This window comes from Callospermophilus lateralis, chromosome 8, assembly GCF_048772815.1.
Source record: "Callospermophilus lateralis isolate mCalLat2 chromosome 8, mCalLat2.hap1, whole genome shotgun sequence".
NCBI classification, from domain to species: Eukaryota; Metazoa; Chordata; class Mammalia; order Rodentia; family Sciuridae; genus Callospermophilus; species Callospermophilus lateralis.
The window spans coordinates 30,452,901-30,474,149 of record NC_135312.1 but is presented as its reverse complement, the minus strand read 5'-3'; the positions used below and the strand labels follow the sequence as shown (position 1 = coordinate 30,474,149).

General features: G+C 35.7%; 1 protein-coding gene and 1 non-coding gene across 2 annotated transcripts in view; both read left to right on the top strand.

Moving 5' to 3' along the window:
- Positions 1–21,249, top strand: part of Smim14 (small integral membrane protein 14) — a 67,539-nt gene that overhangs the window by 10,176 nt on the left and 36,114 nt on the right. Inside the window, exon 2 of the mRNA XM_076863999.2 lies at positions 15,214–15,323. Within this exon, the coding sequence (XP_076720114.1) occupies positions 15,249–15,323 (75 nt within the window). The 5' untranslated portion in view covers positions 15,214–15,248. The remainder of the gene's footprint in view (positions 1–15,213; positions 15,324–21,249) is intronic.
- Positions 20,071–20,178, top strand: LOC143406563 (U6 spliceosomal RNA). Its single transcript, XR_013092216.1, has one exon. It is a non-coding gene; the product is annotated as a U6 spliceosomal RNA (small nuclear RNA).

Sequence of the window (21,249 nt, the reverse complement as noted above, 5' to 3'; positions counted from 1 at the left end):
GGGGATGGAACCCAGGGGTGCTTGACTGCTAAGCCACATCTCCAGCCCTTTTATTTTTTGAGACATGGTCTCACTAAGTTGCTGAGGATGGCTTTGAATTTGCCTCAGCCTTCTGAGCTGCTGGGATTATAGGCACGTGCCACCATGCCTTGTTTTCCTCATTTTTTTTTAATATTTTATTTGCATTTTAGTTTTCGGTACACACAACATGTTTTGTATGTGGTGCTGAGGATCGAACCCGGACCGCACCCATGCCAGAAGAGCGCGCTATCACTTGAGCCACATCCCCAGCCCCAGTTTTCCTCATTTTTAAAAATGGATAATTTTCCTGTTTTGATGTTATCAGAAGGGTTTTTGTTTATATGTGAAAGTAACTAGTAAAGCTACATTCCTTTTTTTTTAACTTATTGAGATATCATTTTTTTCTCATTCTCCATTTTTATTGGTGCCTTATGTTTGTACATATTGAGTCAATATAACAATGTAATTTTACCAATATCACTCCCCAGCTAGTAAAGCTACATTCTAATAAAAAACTATTAAGGCATAGCTATATTTGTTTCAGCCCAATCTCTGATAAAAAATAAAGTAACTGGTCATGGTGGCACATACCTGTAATTCTAGCTACTTGGTAGACTGAGGCAGGAGTATTGCAATTCGAGGCTAGCCTCAGTAACTTAAACAAACTTAGTGTCTCAAAATAAAACATAATAAGGGCTGGGGATGTAGCTCTGTGGTAGAGAATCTCTGGGCTCAATCCCCAGTACTGAAAAAAAGAAAAAAAAAAAAAAAAAAGAATAAAGTAGGACTAGAGGTAAATCTTAGTGGTGGAATGCTTGCTTGGTATGTGAGGCCCTGGGTTTGGTCCCCAGTACTTTAAAAAAAAAAAAAAAAATGAATAGAGTAAACTCAAATATAGTTTTCCTGAACATGCTTGTGGCAATTCTAATAGTTTCTAAAATGTTTCATTATTAGTTTTAAAACTGGAACTTTATTCAGTGAAATTGGTGCTTTATTTTATTTTTTATAAAAATACATTAGAATACTTTTTTTGAGTTCTGATTTCTGTTTTGTTTTGAGTTTTTGGTAATGGAACCCAGAGTCTTGTGCATGGTAGGTAAGCACTCTACCACTGAGCTAAGCCTCCAACCCTATTTTTCCAAAAATAAAATCCCCCTTCCCCATAATCCCAAGTACCACAAAACAAAAGAATTGCATGCATTCTAATTTGTTACTTCTCTTGCTGTGGGTTGAAAGAATTTTTATATCATTCTTCTTCATTGTAAAGATTCAGCTGACTATGTGAAAAAGTGATTCCATCATAAATCACCTACTTAATATACATTAAATTGTTAATTTTCTGACCTTGAGTTAGCCTTTGTTATCTCACAGGAAGAGCCTTGTAGGGTGTAAGGGAAATGGAGGAGATTGTTTGGCATCTACATAAAAACATTTAAAACCAGTTGAGATGATAGTGTGGCACATGAATGTAATCCCATCTACTCTGGAAGCTGAAAGAAGAAATGGAAAGTTTGAGGCCAGTCTGGCAATTTATTGAGGCCCTGTATTAAAAAAAAAAAAAAAGAAAGACAAAAAGAGTGAGGCTCCTTGGGATGTAACTCTGTAATAAATGTACAAAGGAAGAGGTAAAATCCTGCTACCCAGAGATATGATGTTCAAGTTTTATTTTTTCCAACTTTTCCATTCTTGAGTGTTTTCCTGTACCTTTTAAAATGTGTGCATGTGCTGTTTATTTTTATATCCTTTTAAATATACTTTTTGTGATAATTTCCTCCTGTTATTAAGAAAGAAAATGAAACATTTGGCTACATAATGATTTATTGTATGTGTCATAATTTATTTATTTTATTTAATTGATTTTATTTTTTTTAAATACACAACAGCAGAATGCATTATAATTCTTATTACACATATAGAGCACAATTTTCCATATCTCTGTATATAAAGTGTGTTCACACCAATTCATATCTTTATACATGTACTTTTTTGCATTACAATTCTTATTGCACATATATGTGTAATTTTTTCATATCTCTGTATATAAAGTAGGTTGACACCCAATTTATGTCTTCATACATGTACTTTGGATAATGGATGTCCATCACATTCCACCATCCTTGCTAATTCCCTGCCTTCCCCTCCCATCCCTAGTATGTGTCATAATTTAAACATTCCCTTTGAGACATTTAATTGTTTTTCACTTTTTAAAACTATGATAATCTACCTTTGTATGTAAAATTTCATATTTCATATTATTTTTCTTGATATAGTAATATAATTATTCAGGGAATATGAACATTTTTAAACTTTTGGATTCATATTGTCAGAAAACTTATTATAGTTTATAATCTCAAATGCAATTATATATGGCTCCTTCATATTTTTAAGAATCTGTATATTATTAAAATATCTGGTGCTGGGATTGTGGCTCAGCGGTAGAGCGCTTGCCTAGCACGAGCGAGACCTGAGTTCGATCCTCAGCACCATATAAAAATAAAGGCATTGTGTTGTGTCCATCTACACCTAAAAAATAAATAAATAAATATTTTTTAAAATGTGTGAATATGGGCTGGTGTTGTACCTCAGTGGTAGAGGCACTGGGTTCAATCCTCAGCATCACATAAAAATAAATAAAATAAAGTTATTGTGTCCATCCATAACTAAAAAGTTTTCTTAAATGTCTGAATATTAGTAAAAAATTTTTTCTAATTGCTTTATAATTTTTTTGAGCTTGTTTTGTTGTATATATCTTTAGAAAGTCCTTTTCCAAAGGTCGCATAAATATTCACTTAAATTATCTCTACAGTTGGGATGTAGTGCAGTGATAGAGCACTTACCTAGCATGTGTGAGACACTAATATTGATTTCCAGCACCACACATACACAAAAAAATTGCTACAATCTTTGTTTTTTTTTTTTCTCTTTTTTTTTTTGCTAGTGAGTTTTCCTAGGATGATTTATTGAAATATTTTTTATTCATATCTTATATGGAAGTAAAAATTTTATTTATTTTTTAGTTGTAGTTGGACACAATACCTTTATTTATTTACTTTTATGTGGTGCTGAGAAGCGAACCTAGGTCCTTGCATGTGTGAGGCAAGCACTCCACCGCTGAGCCCTAACCCCAGCCCCAAAATTTTTTATATAAAATAAAAATTAGAAAAAAATATTGCTTTCTATATAGTGGGTTATAATATTTTCTTACATCACTCCTTCATCCTGCTTGCTGTTCCAGTAATGATAAGCATCCAGATGACTTTGATTCTGGCTATACTTTGGGAAAAGATCTAAAACAAAACTAGTCTAGGCTTTCTCTTTTTTGTTCTGTCTAACGTGTGTTTTGTTTTTTGTGTGTGTTTAGTATTGAGGTTTGAATCCAGGAGTTCTCCACCACTGAACTACACCCATGGCCTTTTATTAATTTTTTGAGACAGGGTCTCACTAAATTGCCAAGGCTGGTCTCGAACTTGAAATCCCCTTGTCTCAGCCTTCCAAGTTGCTGGATTACAGACAAGTTACTGGTATTGTAAACATTTGCCACTGCCCCAGGCTTTTATTTTAGAACTAATTCAAAGAGTGGGATGGAGCTCAGTGGTAGAGCAAGTGTTCCGCATGTGCCAGGCTCTGGGTTTGATCCCCAGTACCACATAAAGCCCACAAAACTAAGAAAATACTATACCTGCATTAATAGTTGGTGGTACATAACTAACTATTCTTTCAGTAATTCTGTTTTTCCAGTGCTGGTGATTGAACCCAGTGCCTCATGCATGCTAAGTGCTCTATAGCTGAGCTAAACCCCATTCTTAATTTGGTACTGTTAATTATGAAATGCTCAATAGCTGAACTAAACACCATTTCTAATTTGGTATTAAGGCTTCCACAAGAGAGAGAGTAGGGAGGATAAAGGTAAATTTTTAAAAACTCATTTTGCAATAAATGGTTAGTTCAGATTTAGATTAAAAAAACCTTTAGGCTGGGTATGGTGGTGCACGCCTGTAATCCTAGCAACTCCAGAGGCTGAGGTAGGAGGATCACAAGTTCAAAACCAGCCTCAGCAACTTAGTGAGGTCATGTCTCAAAATTAAAAAAAGGGCTGGATGTGGGCTGGGGTTGTGGCTGAGTGGTAGAGTGCTTGCCTAACGTGTGTGGCCCTGGGTTCAATTCTCAGTATCATATATAAATAAATGAATAAAATAAAGGTTCATCAACAACTTAAAAGATATTTTTTCTGTTTTTAAAAAAGGGTTGGGATGTGGTTCAGTGGTTAAGCACCCCTGAGTTCAATTCCTGGTATCTCCCACCCCTTCAAAAGAACAAAATTTGTTTTATGTAAATCTCATGACCAAGACTTTGTTAATCCTGTTGTATTCTTTAGAAATTTTGTTTTGCCTGTTAAATTTATTAAGTTGCTAGCCATTAGTAAAAGAAGAAGGTATAAGGCCATTTTAGGTAAAAATCAGATAATGGTAGTTCCAGTCCAAATTAATGTGAGAACTATTTTGAATTAATTTAGTTTGTGGTTGGATTATATGCTTTAAAAATTCATGACTGATTCTCTCAAGCATTTTATTTTAAAAGCACTTTTGAAATATTTACAATTTTGCATTGCTGTGTTACAAAAATATCAAACCCTTTTGAAAATTATTTTTATGATCTTGACGATCACATTTTCTGTTTTGAGCATATTTGTTACCCCTAGGAATTAGTAAAATTTAGCCCAGGGCACTTAACCACTGAGCCATATCCCCGCCCCTTTTTACTTTTAATTTTGAGACAGAGTCTCATTAAGTTGCTTAGAGCCTTGCTTTATCCTGCTTCAGCCTCCCTAGCCGCTGGGATTATAGGTGTGCACCACTGTGTCCAGCTCTATTATTGGCTTTTTATTATATTTTTTAAGATATTTATTTTTTAGTTGTAGGTGGATACAATATCATTAATTAATTAATTAATTTTTATGTCGTGCTGAGGATTGAACCCAGGACCTCTCCTGTGCTAGGTGTGCGCTCTACCGCTTAGCCACAACCCGAGCCCCTATTATTGGCTTTTATTCTATTATTACAATAAGATTGAGAACTTTTTGTAAATTATTTGCTTTTCTTTCATCTAGATATCTTCAAAGTGAAATTAAAATTCTGTTTTCACATATTTTTCTACTAAAATAACTATCATTTCAGACTGTTAACAAGTTAATAAAACTATAAATCATAGAAAAATAGTTCAAATCCAAGACAGAAACTGAAAATAACATAATAACATGAAATTGGGTTGAGGAGGTAATTAAATGGTAGAACACTTGCCTAGCATGGGCAAAGGGCACAGGGTTTAATCCCTAGCACTGAAAGCAATGTTTTTTTTTTTAATATTTATTTTTTAGTATTTGGCGGACACAACATCTTTGTCTGTATGTGGTGCTGAGGATCGAACCGGGTCGCACGCATGCCAGGCGAGCGCGCTACCGCTTGAGCCACATCCCCAGCCCGAAAGCAATGTTTTTGAAGAAATATTTGGGAAGGGTTTACTTATTTATTTTGCAGTACTGGGGATCAAATCCAGGACCAATGCATGCTAGACAAGAACTCTGCCACTGACTACATCCCAGTCCTTTTTATTTTAATACATGGGCTTGATAAATTTGTGATACTCCTGCCTTAGCCTCCCAAGTAGCTGGGATTACAGGCATGTGACACCTTACCTGGTTTATTTTAATTTGCTTTATTCTTTTAATAAATATGCCAGTATCTTCCAGAGTTATGTTAAAGGAATTAAAGGGTGATAATAAACCTTGGGTTTTCATTATCTTGGGGAAGGGTTTCTTTTGACAATTTCCTTCAGCTTTTTTCCTTTTTCAGAGATGATTTTTTGTGGCTATTAGGGGCTGAGGCTCTTTATTTGATATGTAATGAAAAATGTCTTCCAAGTCCATTAAATATTTAGGGAGGAAAGTGTTTATATGATGGTAAGCGAGTGTGAGTTCACATTAGTTGTATTGATGAAAAAATACCTGGTTACCTGGTTGGTATGTATCCTTGTGTGTGTGTGTGTGTGTGTGTGTGTGTGTGTAGAAGAATGAACCCAGGGCCCTGGGCATGCTAGGCAAGCATTCTATACTGACTTACATTCCCAGTTCTTTTTTAACTTTTATTTTTTGAGACAGGGTCTTGTTAAGCCATACAGGCTGGCCTCAAATTTTTTGATCCTTTTGCTTTTGCCTCTAGAAGAACTGGGATTACAGGCATGAGCCTCCACACCCATATGGAATATATCCTTTTAAGGAGCTTTTACATTGTAATTTTTTTAAAAATTGAAGATATTGCCAGGCTTGGTAGCTCCTGCTTGTATTCCTAGTGATGTGGGAGTCTTAGATAGGAGAATCAACAAGTTTGGAGCCAGCCACAACAGCTTAGAAAGGCCCTAAGCAGCTTAGACCCAGTCTCAAAAAAATAAAAAGGATTGGGTGTGTGGCTCAGTGATTAAGTGCTTCTGGATTCAATTCCTGTTTGTTTTTTTTTTTAAAAAATCCAGTAATATAAAGTACTCCCAAAATCAGTAAGAGAAAAAAGAATTTGAACAGGAAGATATATAAATCCTGGTAAACTTGAAAAAATGCTCACTCAGTTTTGTTAAAATTGGGAAATAAAAACAGGGATACTCTTTGAGCCTGACATACTGACAGAGTTTTAAAAATTGATTATATCTACATACTACTATATAATTAGTAATCTGTAGTTGTACTCTATAATTTGTAATATGTACTATGTACTGTTGGTAGAATTGTTTAACTAGGGATGGATTATGTGTAGTTTATTGGTACAGTGCTTGTCTAGCATCATACACAAGGCTCTGGGTTCCTTCCCCAGTACCACAAAAATAAAATGGTAAAGCCTTTTTATGCATTCCTTTAAATTTGGAGATTTCTTTTTCAGTCTTCCAAAATATAGGTACAAATATGGTTGTTGCAATATTTTTTAAAAATTGAAAATGCCATAAATACTTAGTCTCCAGAGTGCTTAAGTTATTTTATTTATTCATGTTTTAGAGTATTATATAGCCATTATAAAGTGAGATAGAGCCTTGTTTTTTGTGTGTGTATGTACCAGGAATCTTACCTGAGCAACATCCCCATTAAAAAATATATATATATAATTTTTTTTTGGTGGGGAGGCGGATACCAGGGATTGAACTCAGGGGCATTCGACCACTGAGCTACATCCCTAGCCCTATTTTGTATTTTATTAGAGATAGGGTCTCACTGAGTTGTTTAGTGCCTCGCTAAATTCTGAGGCTGGTTTTGAACTCATGATCCTCCTGCCTCCACCTCCTACCTCCACCTCCCCAGCCACTGGGATTACAGCATGCACCATCACACCTGGCCTAAATATATATATTATTTTTTAAAAATATATATTTTTAGTTGTAGATGAACACAATGCCTTTTTTAAAAAAAATTTTTATGTGGTTATGAGGAACCCCATGTCTCTATATGCAAGGCAAGTGCTCTGCCACTGAGCCACAATTCCAGTCTTAATATATATAATTTTTTAGTTGTTGATGGAACTTTATTTATTTACATGCAGTGCTGAGAATTGAATCCAGTGCCTCACACATGCTAGACAAGCGCTCTACCATTGAGCTATAACCCCAGCTCCCATATCCCCGTTTTTTGAGATAGGGTCTTGCTGAGTTGCTTAGGGCCTCAGAAATGTGGCCGGCTTTGAATTGTGATACTCCTGCCTTCAGCCTCTGGCCTTATTAAGAACTGTGCTACCATACCCAGCTGAGTTTTATATATTGAAATGAAAGGTCTCCAAGACTTAAGTTACAGAAAAGCAAGATGCAGAACACATAAAACACATACCAAACACCTCATAAAACTACACACACACACAACACGTGTGTGTGTGTGTGTGTGTGTGTGTGTGTGTGTGTATAAATGTGTATTAAATGACCTGAAAGTATGGGTTGGGGCTGTAGCTCAGTGGTAAAGCGCTTGCTTCACATATGTGAGGCAGTGGGTTCTATCCTCAGCACGACATAAAAATAAAGATACTATGTGTTCATCTACAAATAAATAAATATTTAAAAAAAGACCTGAAGGTATTCATATGAGACTGTTAAGTGATAACCTTTGGGGGAAAGGAAGAATTATGGAGAGAATAGGAAGTTTGATATTTTCCATTGTACTTTATGTACTCTGGTGACCCAGAGTACATAAAGTACAATGGAAATTGATCTGCTAAAGATATAAAGGACTATCTTTGCTGTTGTTATTATTTCTTATTAAGATCCAGTCCTATCCTACTCCCACCCCGCCCACTGGGGATGTCACCCAGGGGTGCTCTACCACTAAGCTACATTCCCAGCCCTTTTTATTTTTTATTTTGAGACAGGTCTTGCTAAGCTGTCAATGTTGGTCTAGGATCTGCAGTCCTCCTTCCTTAACCTCTCTAGCAGCTGGGATTACAGGTGTGCATCACAATACCTGGTACCTTCTTATGAACTGCTTTTTTTTTTTTTTTTTTTTTTTTTTTTTTTAAAGAGAGAGTGAGAGAGAGAGAGAGAGAGAGAGAGAGTTTTTTTAATATTTATTTTTTAGTTATTGGCGGACACAACATCTTTGTTTGTACGTGGTGCTGAGAATCGAACCCGGGCCGCACGCATGCCAGGCGAGCGCGCCACCACTTGAGCCACATCCCCAGCCCCTTATGAACTGCTTTTAAGGAATCAAGTCCTCATTCTAAGCCTAATTCTACAACAATAATTTTTTTAAAAGCACTTTTTTTTGTGTACTGGGGATTGAACTCAGGGGCATTCAACCTACATCCCCAACCCTATTTTGTATTTTATTTAGAGATAGGGTCTCACTAAATTACTTAGCACCTCACTTTTGCTGGGGCTGGTTTTGATCTCATGATCCTCCTGCCTCAGCCTCCCAAGCAACTGGGATTACAGGCTTACACCACCATGCCAGGCTAAAAGCACTTTGTAGTAGAAGAACGATATCTCCTTTTTAACCAAAATTGTAAGCAGGAAATTAAATTTGATTCTCCAAAGGTGAAATTACATAAATCAAACACACCTATCATGAGGTGAAGTGTTTTAAGGTTCTAATAGTCAATGATAAATTGGTTAATAGTTTGGAAAATTCCCTCACCACAAATAGAAACAGGTGACTCAACTAATTTATTACTTCCAAATTCTATGAGGAAAGGTTATGTTACTTGTAGTAGAGATAGAAAATGACCCAGATCAGCAAATAAGAGGAATTGTTTTTGCCTTCTCAACATACAGTGCACATTATTTCACTTCGTTTCTGTGCTTTGAATTGTTTAAGAGTGGATGGGTTTGAGAGCTTTAAATTTGTGTTCTTATTTTACTTAATACTACATTAAAAATGACCTATGAGCTGTGTTGGTTAGTATACCTAGAGTCACATTGCTATCATAAATATTTGTTATATTAGGAAGATGCTGATATATTGGTGTCAAATATCAATCAAATGAATATGAAAATATAAAGGAGTAGTGTAGGAACTCCTTAGTACTTATCACATAACTGCATTGTCAACTCATGTCTAGTTTCTTTTCATCTAAGCCAATATCTAATTCCCTTATTCCCCCTGGATGATGAGGATGGTTTTTCTGAAGTACTGGGGATTACAACCAGGGCCTCTTGAATGCTAGCAAGTGTTCTACTTTTGAGCTACATCCTCAACAATCCTCCCCCCATTATTTAAAATTTTGAAAATTTTAAGTGCATTTCCATGGTTTTATGACTATTTGTAACAATATATTAACACATTTAAAAAATTTTTTGTTATTATTGATGGATCTTTATTTTTTATATGTGGTGCTGAGGATCGAACCCAGTGCCTCACACATGCTATGCAAGTGCTCTACCACTGAGCCACAACCCCAGCCCATATTACACATTTTTAAGAAACAAATAGTAGCTGAGTGTGGTTGTGTACACCTCTAACCCCAACCACTCTGGTGAGGCTGAGTCAGGAGGATTGTAATTTTCAGCAACACAGTGAGGCTTGTAGCAACTTAGACCCTGTCTTTAAAAAACAACAAAAAAAGGACCAGTGATGGGGATATAGCTCAGTATTAAAGCACCCCTGAGTTAAATTCGTGCCAAAAAAAGTAGTAAAGGTAGTTATCCTTAACGAACATGCCTTTTTTTTTGTGTGTGTGTGGGGGGGGATTGAACTCAGGGCACTTCCACCACTGAACCAGCCCTTTTTTGTAATTTATTTAGAAACAGTGTCACTGAGTTCCTTAGGGCCCCACCAAGTTGCTGAGACTGGCTTTGAACTTGCAATTCTCCTGCTTCAGCTTTCTGAGCCTCTGTGATTACAGGCTTGCACCACTGCACCTAGCCAGGATCATGCCTTTTTGATATTAGCGTTGTTTTCTAAAATTAGGGATATAGAGGAGGCTAACAACTCTATGAAACAGGAAGGGTAAAATCATTATTTCAAATTTCTTTCTATTGAAGACCTCTTTGAGGCAGATTTACCAAGTACTGATTCAGTAACCCTGTTCTCTCTCACTCAGGATAGAGCAGCTTCTTGTCCTATCTGGAGACCAAGGGATTTAAATATGGGGTGGGTGGGACTGCTTTTTTTTCTTTTTTCTTTTTGCTCTAGTGCTTTAGCTGCTGATATATATTGAGATTGTTCTTGGGTCTTAACCAGCTGTGTCCATTGTGTTAAAAAAAAAAAAAAAAAGTTGTAGGGAATAGACAGCCTACTCCAAGTTCTCTGGAGCATTTTTTCATTTCTCTGAGTAGACAAAAGGTGATCTTCAAATGGAAACTGTTAACTGGAAACTAAGTAGTAATTAAAACAGTTTGAATTTACTTGAAGGAAGTTCTACAGAAGCTCAGCACTAAATCTCAGGAATATCGTATTTATAAATGTACTTTTTCATTTACTTGTGATTAGTCAAGACTGGAATATAATTAAAAATTCTAGTTTGTTTACATTGTTCCTGGCATTTATAAATATAGAGAGAATAAACATTGTCAATAATTCAGTTAATATTTATTCATGAATACAGTGGCTGAAACAGTAAATGAAGTGTTTGGAGATGGTAACAACTAAGGTTCCTGTCCTGAAGAATCTTTTTTTTTTTTCCCCAGGGGAGAGGAATAAAACCTAATTTTGTTAATCAAACAGAATAGAAATAAGCAGAGAATTGAAAATAACTGTGTTTTTACCATTTTAATGTATGGTACAGTGATAAAACCAAACTTTTTTTTTTTTTTTTTTTTTTTTTTTTTGCTACTAGGGATTAAACCCAGGGGCACTTAACCATATCCCCAGCCCTTTCTTAAAATTTTATTTTGAGATGGGGGTCTCACTAAGTTGCTAAATTGCTGGGGCTAGCTTTTTTTTCTATTTTTTATTTGTTTTAATTAGATACACATGACAGTACAATGATCCTGACATGTCATACATTTGAATCAGATGGGGTATAATTTCTCATTTTTCTGAGTGTACAGGTTGCAGAATCACATTGGTCATGCAGTCACGTATATACATATGGGGCTAGTTTTGAACTTGAGATATCCTGCCTCAGCCTCCTAAGCTGCTGGATTACAGGAGTGTTACACTGTGCGTGGCTAAACATTTCTTTCTTTCTTTTTTTAAAAATATTTATTTATTTATGTATCTTTAGTTTTAGGTGGATACATATTAGTTTGATTTTATGTGCTGCCAGGGATCTAACCTAGTGCCTCATGCATGCTAGACAAGCACTCTACCACTGAGCCACTACCCCAGCCCCCTAAACATTTTTTTTCTTTAGCAAAATCATTCTAGTGCTGTCTTAAAATTTCCATGCTCGGAGGCTTTGGAACTGGGTAGGTATTCAGCATTTTGTAATTGCATTTATTTTTTTTTTAAATCTTAGTAAAATTTCTTTTAATTTTAACCAATACCATTGGTCTGGGGGTTTACAGATATGGAGGACCAAGGACCAATGTTAGTCTCCGCTTGATTATATCCACGTCAGCAGTCTCTACCCTATTGAGAAATTTCAAGGGTGAATTTTGTCTACCCATCAAGGTAGATTATATTTACTTTGAGAGTTTTCTGTGTTGTATGTGCACAGTTCACTAACATGAAAGCTAGTCAATTTTTTTTTTTTAGAATTTTAATACTTATTTATTAGTTTTCAGTGGATACAACATCTTTGTATGTGGTGCTGAGGATCGAACCCGGGCCACACGCATGCCAGGCGAGCACTCTACCGCTTGAGCCACATCCCCAGCCCCACTAGTCAATTTTTTTAACATTTATTTTTTAGTTTTAAGTAGACACAGTATCTTTTATTTTACATTTATGTGCTGCTGAGGATTGAACTCAGTGTCTCAAGCATGCTAGGCCAGCACTCCACCACTGAGTCACAACCCCAGCTTGAAAGCTAATCAATTTTAAAGATATGAGAGGCTGGGCATGGTGGTGTATATCTGTAATTTCAGAGACTCAGGAGGCTAAGGCAGGAGGATTGAAAGTTCAAAGCCAGCCTCAGTAACTTATTGAGACCTCAGCAATTTAGCAGGACCCTGTCTCAAAATAAGAGGGGCTGGGATTGTAGCTCAGAGCCCATGGATTCAATCTCTGGTACCAAAAAAAAAAAAAAAAAAAAAAAAAAAAAAAACAACAAAGGGACAGAATAGTCTTGGACAAAAACATGAATTAATCACATTTGTATATTGTATTTCCTAGCTTCTGGAAGGCAGGGCTCTCCAGTTTAGGCTCTACCTCCCTTCTATTTAGCTCTGACAAACAGGTTTTAGATGGGAGGTAGATTTGCCCTGATAGTTCTGCAACTTAGATATTTCCCCAAATCACCACATATAAATCTAATTCTTTCCAACACCTGTATAGGATTTCACGTACTATCATTTATTTCATCAGAACAACCCTGATAGACACTTCGCATAACCTTTTTTTCTCTTATGATATTCAAGTGAACATTCTTATAAAAATTTTTGCATTTTTGGGGACTAGAGGTGTAGCTCAGTGGTAGAGCACAAAGCTCTGGGTTCAATCCCCAGCAATCACTCACCCTACCCCTGCCACCAAATTTGATATGTATTTTGATATGAATGTCCAAATTAATTTTAGCAGTCTTTCTCTGTGTGGTAATGGGAGTTGAACCCAGAGCTTTGTGCTTGTTAGGCAAGTTACATCCCTAGACCTTTTATTCTTATTTTTGAGATAGTCTGGTTAAATTGCCCAGGCTGACCTTGAACTTTTGATTCTCTTGCCTTAGCATCTCAAGTAGACGGAATTATAAACATGTGTCACCAATCTTCTGATAGGTAAAAATGGCACTGTTTTGATTTACATTTCTTTCATTTTGTGTTTGCTTATTGGCTATATTTTTCTGTGAACATGGTCTTTGCCTATTTTTCTGTTAGGTTGCTATTTTCATACTGATTTTATATTAGCCCTGATATATAATGTACATGTTTTTTCTAAGTTTGTCTTTTCATTTTATAGTGTATTTTGTTTATTATTTATTGTTTTTGTATATGTGTGTGTGTATGTATGTACACACACATAATGTACACATACATAGTATGTGTGTGTATGTATGTACATACACACACACATTTAAGTTGTTCATAGACCTTTATTTATTTATTTATATGTGGTGCTGAGAATTAAACCCAGTGCCTCACATATACCAGGCAAGTGGGCTACTGCCAAGTCACAGCTCCAGCCCCTTATTTACTGTTTTTGATTGTTAAAATCAATATGTTCCTTTACAGTTTCTTAGCTTTTTGTCCTTCTGTGTGTACCCTAGTCATTTTCTTGCAGTTGTATGTGTGGGTTAGTTTGTGGACATTATACTGATCCTTTTTTATTTGACTATTTCTATGTGTGACTTCATTTTAAAAAGTTAAATCACTCATGGATTCTAAAATTTATTTTAGATTAAAGAATGAGGATAGTGGGAGAGCTAATTATCTGAATTTATGGAATACTTTGTTTTCTTCCCAGTGATTTTATATGGTGTCATCAAAATCTATATATTTCTACAATATACACCATTATCAATATCCTATTGAAAGAGCATTTTAACTAGGTTCCTTTTATCTAGTCAGACTTCTCTCAGTTTTCCATATTGCAGCCAAATGATCTTTTCAAAGTATGCCAGAATAAAACTATGGGTTTTGCATTGCTCTTTGGGTAAAGACATAATCCCCAACAAGGCCTGAAAGACTCTGTGTGGCCTGGCCTCCTTCTAACTTCTTTGGTCTTATTTCAGACCATTTCCCCTCCCTGTACTTTGCCTAAAAAACTCCTCCAAGCACTAAACTGAATCAATCATTGCACTCATCTCATTTGTTCTCCCATCTTTCAGGAATCTTGTCATCTTTATTGCCTGATGTTCAGAGGTTTCAAAACCACTATTCATTTATTCAGTTTTCAAAAATTGCTTTAAAAAGGAGGTTAAATCTGGTTGCTAGTACTCCATCTAGGCCTCTCTGTTTTTCAGAATCAACCTATGTATATCCTAACTATCATTATTAATTTCCTTCTGTAAACCTTGGTATCAACTGGGTGTGGTAGCACATGCCTATAATCCCAGCAGCTCTGGAAGCTAAGGCAGGAGAATTATGAGTTCAAAGGCAGCCTCAGCAACTTAGCAAGGCCGCAAGCAACTTAGTAGATTCTGTCCCTAAATAAAATATTTTAAACAGGGGCTGGCAATGTGGCTCGGTGGTTAAGCGCCATTGGGTTCAGTCCCTGGCACCAAAAACAAACAAACTTGGTTTTATTAAAGATACCTTAGTTTTTTTTCTTTCAGACTACTTTCTTGATGAGGTAAAAGTTGCTTTAAATTTTGATTACTGGAACTAATAAAAGATAAAAAAGTAATTCAGAAGAGGCAGTATCATCCTAAGTGGGCCCAGTTTAAAAGCATCTGAAGATGTTTGCTTTTTAGGAAATTGGTCTGATGGCAGGTGGAGCAAAATTCACTTGTATAGATTCATAATTCATATGATAAATTCATAATCTTATAGAATTATCAATAAGTACACAGGTGTAGGTCATTAATAAATATGAACTATATAATTAAATATATTATGAATCTATACAATAAATTTTTTAATGCTCAAAAGAATGAGTAACTGAATAGTAGTCTTATACTATTTTTTCCTTCCTCCTAGATTTAAACAGTCAAGTAAAATCAAGCTGGGTAATCATGGCAGAAGGTGGATTCGATCCCTGTGAATGTGTTTGCTCTCATGAACATGCGATGAGAAGGCTGATCAATCTGGTGAGATAATCAGGACAGTCACATTCAGAATAATCTGTATTTCTGTTTGTTTGTGTTTTTTTTTTATTTTGAGTTGATTCCATAGTTTTACTTAATTTATTTATTTTTGTGGTGCTGAGAATTTAACCTAGGGCTTCACACCTACTAGCAAATACTCTACCATTGAGCCACATCCCCAGCCACTCCTATTCTGTTTTTGTGAGAATATTGGTTATTGGAGGTTTTCATCTGATGAGCACTAAAAAAGTATTTCATAATTGAAATTCCATAGTGGATGGAATTATAACAATTAAAGCTCTTAATTAGAGCAATTCTTTCCATTATTACCTTTATTTATATAGGTTTATGTTGGTGAAATTAGCTATCATAGGTAAATAAACATTCATGTACAGCCTTTGTTGCTGTATAGCATACAATTATTTTTAGTTTCATAGAACTTCTTTGCCTGCTAAGATGCAGGCAAAAGCCACAGTTCCTGTTTATGGATTTGTATTATGTGTGTGGTATTAGGGATCAAGCCAGGGGCTTGCCTATGCTCAGCAAGTATCTGCCACTGGGCTATACACCCAGCCCAAAGTATATATTCATTACTATTATAACAGTTGTTTTGTTTTATTTATTTTATTATTATTATTTTTTGATACCAAGGATTGAACCCAGGAGGCACTTAACCACTGAGTCACATCCCCAGCCCTTTTTTGTATTTTATTTAGAGGCAGGGTCTCACTGATTTACTAAGTGTCTCTATCAAGTTGTTGAGTCTGACTTTGGACTCATGATCCTCTTGCCTCAGCCTCCCAAGATGTTGGGATTACAGTTATGTGCCATTGTGCCCAGCTAGTTGGTTGTTTTTAAAACAGTTTTATATAGGTGTATATTCTCATGGGCCACTTAAAGCAGGTGTAAACATTTGTTCAAATAAATTGTTGATAATAAGTAGATTTTCTATCAATTCAGTGTTTCTTTATATAGTGATTAGAAGTATGCTTTTTGTAGAATTAGCATGTACTATCACTTTTGATCCTTAAGAGTGTCTGAATAAAGTATATGAAATTAGACTCTTTTAAAACTTTTTATTCTTTTTATACATGACAGTAGAATGTGTTTTGACATATTATGCATATATGGAGTATAACTTCCCATTCTTGTGGTTGTACAGGTAATGGAATTACACTGGTCGAATATTCATATATGAACATAATGCTGTTTTTCCTAGTCCCAACCCTCTTTCCCTTTATTCCCCAAAATTAGACTCTTGAAGGTATAGAAATATAATGGGAATGTCAATCTCTGATAAATGGATGCATGAGTCCCAGGAGAGATTTTTTTTTTCCTTATACTGGGTCTGGCTGTGTTGCCCAAGTTGGTCTTAAATTTGAACCTCCCATCTCACTCAGTCTTTCCAGTAGCATTATAGGTGCATATCATCATACCTGAACCAGGAAAAATATTCTTAAAAGATATTTTCTCCTGTTTGTTTATAAAGTAAAAAACTGAGGTTTGGGGTTTTTTTTGCAATGCTGAGAATCAAACCCAGGGCCTATTGCCTAATAAGCAACTGAGCTATACCCCTATCCCCTCAAGTCTAAATTTAATCAAATATAAGGCAAAAATTTTAAAACACTGATATTAATAACAAAAAATATGCTGGGTGTGGTGGTGCATGCCTGTAATCCCAATGATTTGGGAGGCTGAGGCAGGAGGATTGCAAGTTTGAAGATAGCCTTGGCAATTTAGTGCATGTGAGGCAGGCACTTTACCAACTGAGCTATATCCCAGCCCTAAAAGTTTACATTCTTTAGTCTATGGAAGGTGTTTCATGTATAACGCGGTGATAACACAAAGATTCCAAAGAGAAAGAGAAACTACTTTGATTCAATAAGAAAACCTACTGATTGAGTTTGATAAACATTTCTTCAAATTGAATCTCACTTTTAGTTTTTATTTAATGTATATTTTTAAAAAATTTGTAGTTGTAGATAGACAGAATTCTTTTGTTCTATTTGTTTATTTTTATGTGGTGCTGAGGAACAGACCAGTGCCTCACCCATGCTAGGCAAGTGCTCTGCCGCTGAGCTACAGCCCCAGCCCTTAATGTATATTTTAATGTGACATTTCTCTTTAATTATGGTATGTACATTGTAAGTTTTACATTTACATTTTTTTATGCATTTGTTATTTATTTTGGTGTAAGACACTTACTAAAGATAGTCTTCTTTTAGTAGACCTTTATAGTTATACATAGTATGTTGGGTTCATCCCAACAAACTCAAACATGCATGGAATTCAGTTCCTGTTCATGATCTCCTGTTATTCCATCTCTCCTGTTCTCCTTCTCCCATTGTTTGTTTACTAGACTTCCTTTTGCTTGTCTATTAATTTGTATGATTGGTTCTTTTTTTTAATATACATATATTTTTTTAGTTGTAGATGGACACAGCACCTTTATTTTATTTACTTATCTTCATGTGGTGCTAAGGATCGAACCCAGAGCCTCACACGTGCTAAACAAGAGCTCTACTACTGAGCTATAGCTATAGCCCTGAATGGTTCTTTATGATGTCCTTTCCTCCTCCTTTCCTTTATTTTACTCCAGCTTCTCATGCTTCCTTTTTTTTTTTTTTTTGGTATTGGTGATTAACTCCAGGGTGCTTTACCATTGAACTACACCTCCAGTGCTTTTTTTATTTTTTGTTTTGAGACAGGGCCTCACTAAGTTGCAAAGGCTGACCTTGAATTTGGGATCCTCCTGCCTCAGTCTCTGGCGTCTCTGGAATTACAGGCGTGTGCCATCACACTTGGCTTAAATGAGGTCTTTAAATTTGTAAATTCAATGATTTGTGTATACTACTGTTGTTTACTTTAGGAGTATTTATGGTAGTGAAAAATTATAAACTAAATGCCTATCAGTAGGGCAGCGGTTAGATCATGGCATATGCATGTGATGGAATCTTAAGTTACTGTTTACCAAAAATGATGATGTCTTTAAAGAATGTTTAATTTCGGAAAATACATATATGAGATGGGGTAGGAATTCTCTTTTTGTAGTTTCCTGTGGGAAAAAAAATATATATATAATCTTATCAGGAAAAGGTTATTTAACAAAAACTATCCATTTAACACCATCAGTATTTTTTTTTTAATCATACAATAGGCTTTTCTACATCTCAGATTTCATTATCTTCTACTCTTACTTCAGAGGACCTTTTTTCTTTTCTTTTTCTTTTTTTGGTACCAAGGATTGAACTTGGGGGCACTTGACCACTAAGCCCATCCCCAGCCCTATTTTATAATTTATTTAGAGACAGGTTCTCACTGAGTTGCTTTGTGCCTCGTCCTTGTTGAGGCTGGCTTTGAACTCTTGATCTGCCTGTCTCAGCCTCCCAAGCTGCTGGGATTACAGGGATGCACCACTACACACGGCCCTCAGAGGACCTTTTTAAATCTGAGCGCCTATGATCTGATAGATATATGGAATTCTAAGTTAATTCCCCCTCTATTTTAAATGTGAGTTATCTGGGGATAAGTTTGTGTGTGTGCGCACGCGTGTTGCTGGATATTGAATTCAGTGCCATGTATCATGCATATAGTTTTTCTTTATTAATTACAATTACCAAAATGTAATTGTGTTCTCAGGAAACTTATGTTATAATTACAGAACAGCAGTTTAGTCTCATTTTCTAAAAATGGACATTGGTTTATTCTTGCAAGAAAGTAATATCTCAGTATTAATTTGGAATTTTTATTTTTTTATCTCATGTAATAAAATCAGATTTTCTTGTAGCCCATTGTTTCATCAGTTTCTAAGGATTTAAAGTGCTAATAACTTGTATAAACCTGGGGAAACTTGAAGATCTTAGTGGTTGTGTGTAGTTGGTTAGTTGCTGTGATTTATATTTGCCTGTTTTGTGGAAATAGATGGGCTTTGCAGTTAGGATTTAACAATTAGTTCTTTTTCATAAATAATAAAATATATACTACTATAAATAATACTAAAGCAAATAGAACTATTCATAAATCTGTTATAAATTCCTTTTATTTATTTATTTATTTATTTTGTACTGGTGATTGAACCCAGGGGTGTTTAACCACTGAGCCACATCCCCAGCCCTTTTAAATTTTTGAGACAGAGTCTCACTAAGTTGCTTAGGCTCTCCCTAAGTTGCTGAGGCTGGCTTTGAATTCATTTTATTTATTTTTTTTTTAAATATTTTTTAGTTGTAAGTGGACACAATATCTTTATTTTTATTTATTTATTTTTTTGTGATGCTGAGGATCGAACCCAGGACTTCACACATGCAAGACAAGCACTCTACCACTGAGCCCCAGCCCCAGCCCTGGCTTTGAATTTATAATCATCCTGCCTCAGTTTCTTGAGCTGCTGGGATTATAGGTGGCTGCCACCATGCCCAGTGGTTATATGTTTTTTATGTGCTTTTTAATAAAGTTATAATCAGCTATGCACAATGGCACACATCCATAATCCCAGCCACTCAGGAGGCTGAAGTGGAAGGATCCTGTGTTCAAGGACAGCCTGGGCAACATAGTAAGATTTCATCTCAGGAAAAAAAAAAAAAAAAAGCCAGGTGTGGTGGTGCATACCTGTAATGCCAGATGTTCAGGAAGCTGAGGCAGGAGGATCACAAGTTCAAAGTCAGCCTCAGCAAGTTGGTGAGACCCTGACTCAAAAAGGGTTGGGTATGTGGGTCAGTGGTTCAATCCTTAGTACCAAAAAAAGAATAAATATGTATTTTTGCTTGCTGTGGCAGTACATATATTAAAACTGGAATGATACAGAGAAGAATGGCTCTTGAGCAAGGATGACACACTGATTTGTGAAACATTCCAGTGGATCTACTCCTGCGCGCAGTTTGCACCTCAATTTAAATACTTAAAAGCTGTATTAATTCACAGTTTAACTTCTTTTCCTGATTTAGTAATGATGACAGTTAAGAAGTTCTGGCTGATTTAAACAGAAAATACTTTATTAAGATATTGCCACAGGTGCATGGGGCTGGGATTGTGACTCAGCGGTAGAGTACTCACTTAATGTGCAAGGCCCTCAATACCACATAAAAATAGATAAATAAAATAAAGGTATTGTGTCCAACTATAACCAAAAACTCATTTTTTTTTTTTTAAAAAAAGATATTGCCAGGTGGAGCAGCACACGCCACTCTTGGCAATTTAGTAAGATCCTGTCTCAGTAAAGGTCTGGAGGTGAAACTCAGAAGTAGAGTATCTCTGGGTTCAAACCCCAGTACCAGAAATAAAGGAAGGAAAGAAAGGATGGATGGATGTGACTCACATTGATTAACCTGAATAGGGAGGATGAAAGGGAGGGGGAGGGTAAGTGCTCTGAACAGAATCCAAACACATGCCCTTAGTACTAATCCAGCCAAGATGCTGCTGCTACTAGATGCCAGACTTTTGTATAAACAATTGTTGTTGTTGATGCATCATAGACATTTGGATAACTGATAGACATCTTAAACTCATATGTAACCAAACTTATTATCTTCTTCCCAACCTTACATTTTTCAGTTTTCCCTAAATACTTCTTTATTTTGGTTGCTCAAAGAAGCAACTTTTGAGTTGTTTTTTATTCTGTTCTTTCAACCCCACATCTGAGACAGAAATAAATCCCTTTGGCTCAACATTAAAAATATATCCAGAATCCAGCAATTTCTTACACCTCTAGTGTAATATCCTAGTCTAATCCATAGTCATTTTTGCCTGGATTACAGCTGTTACCCTCCTTTTGGATCTCCTTGCTTCTAACATCTTGCCATACTTTACCTATTCAAATTTAGTTTCACCACACCACTGGGGCTGAAATGATTGATTTCATATAAATCAAATAATATTCCTACTTTGCTCCAAAGTAGTTTCCATGACACTCAGAGTGGAAAGACAAAATTTACAT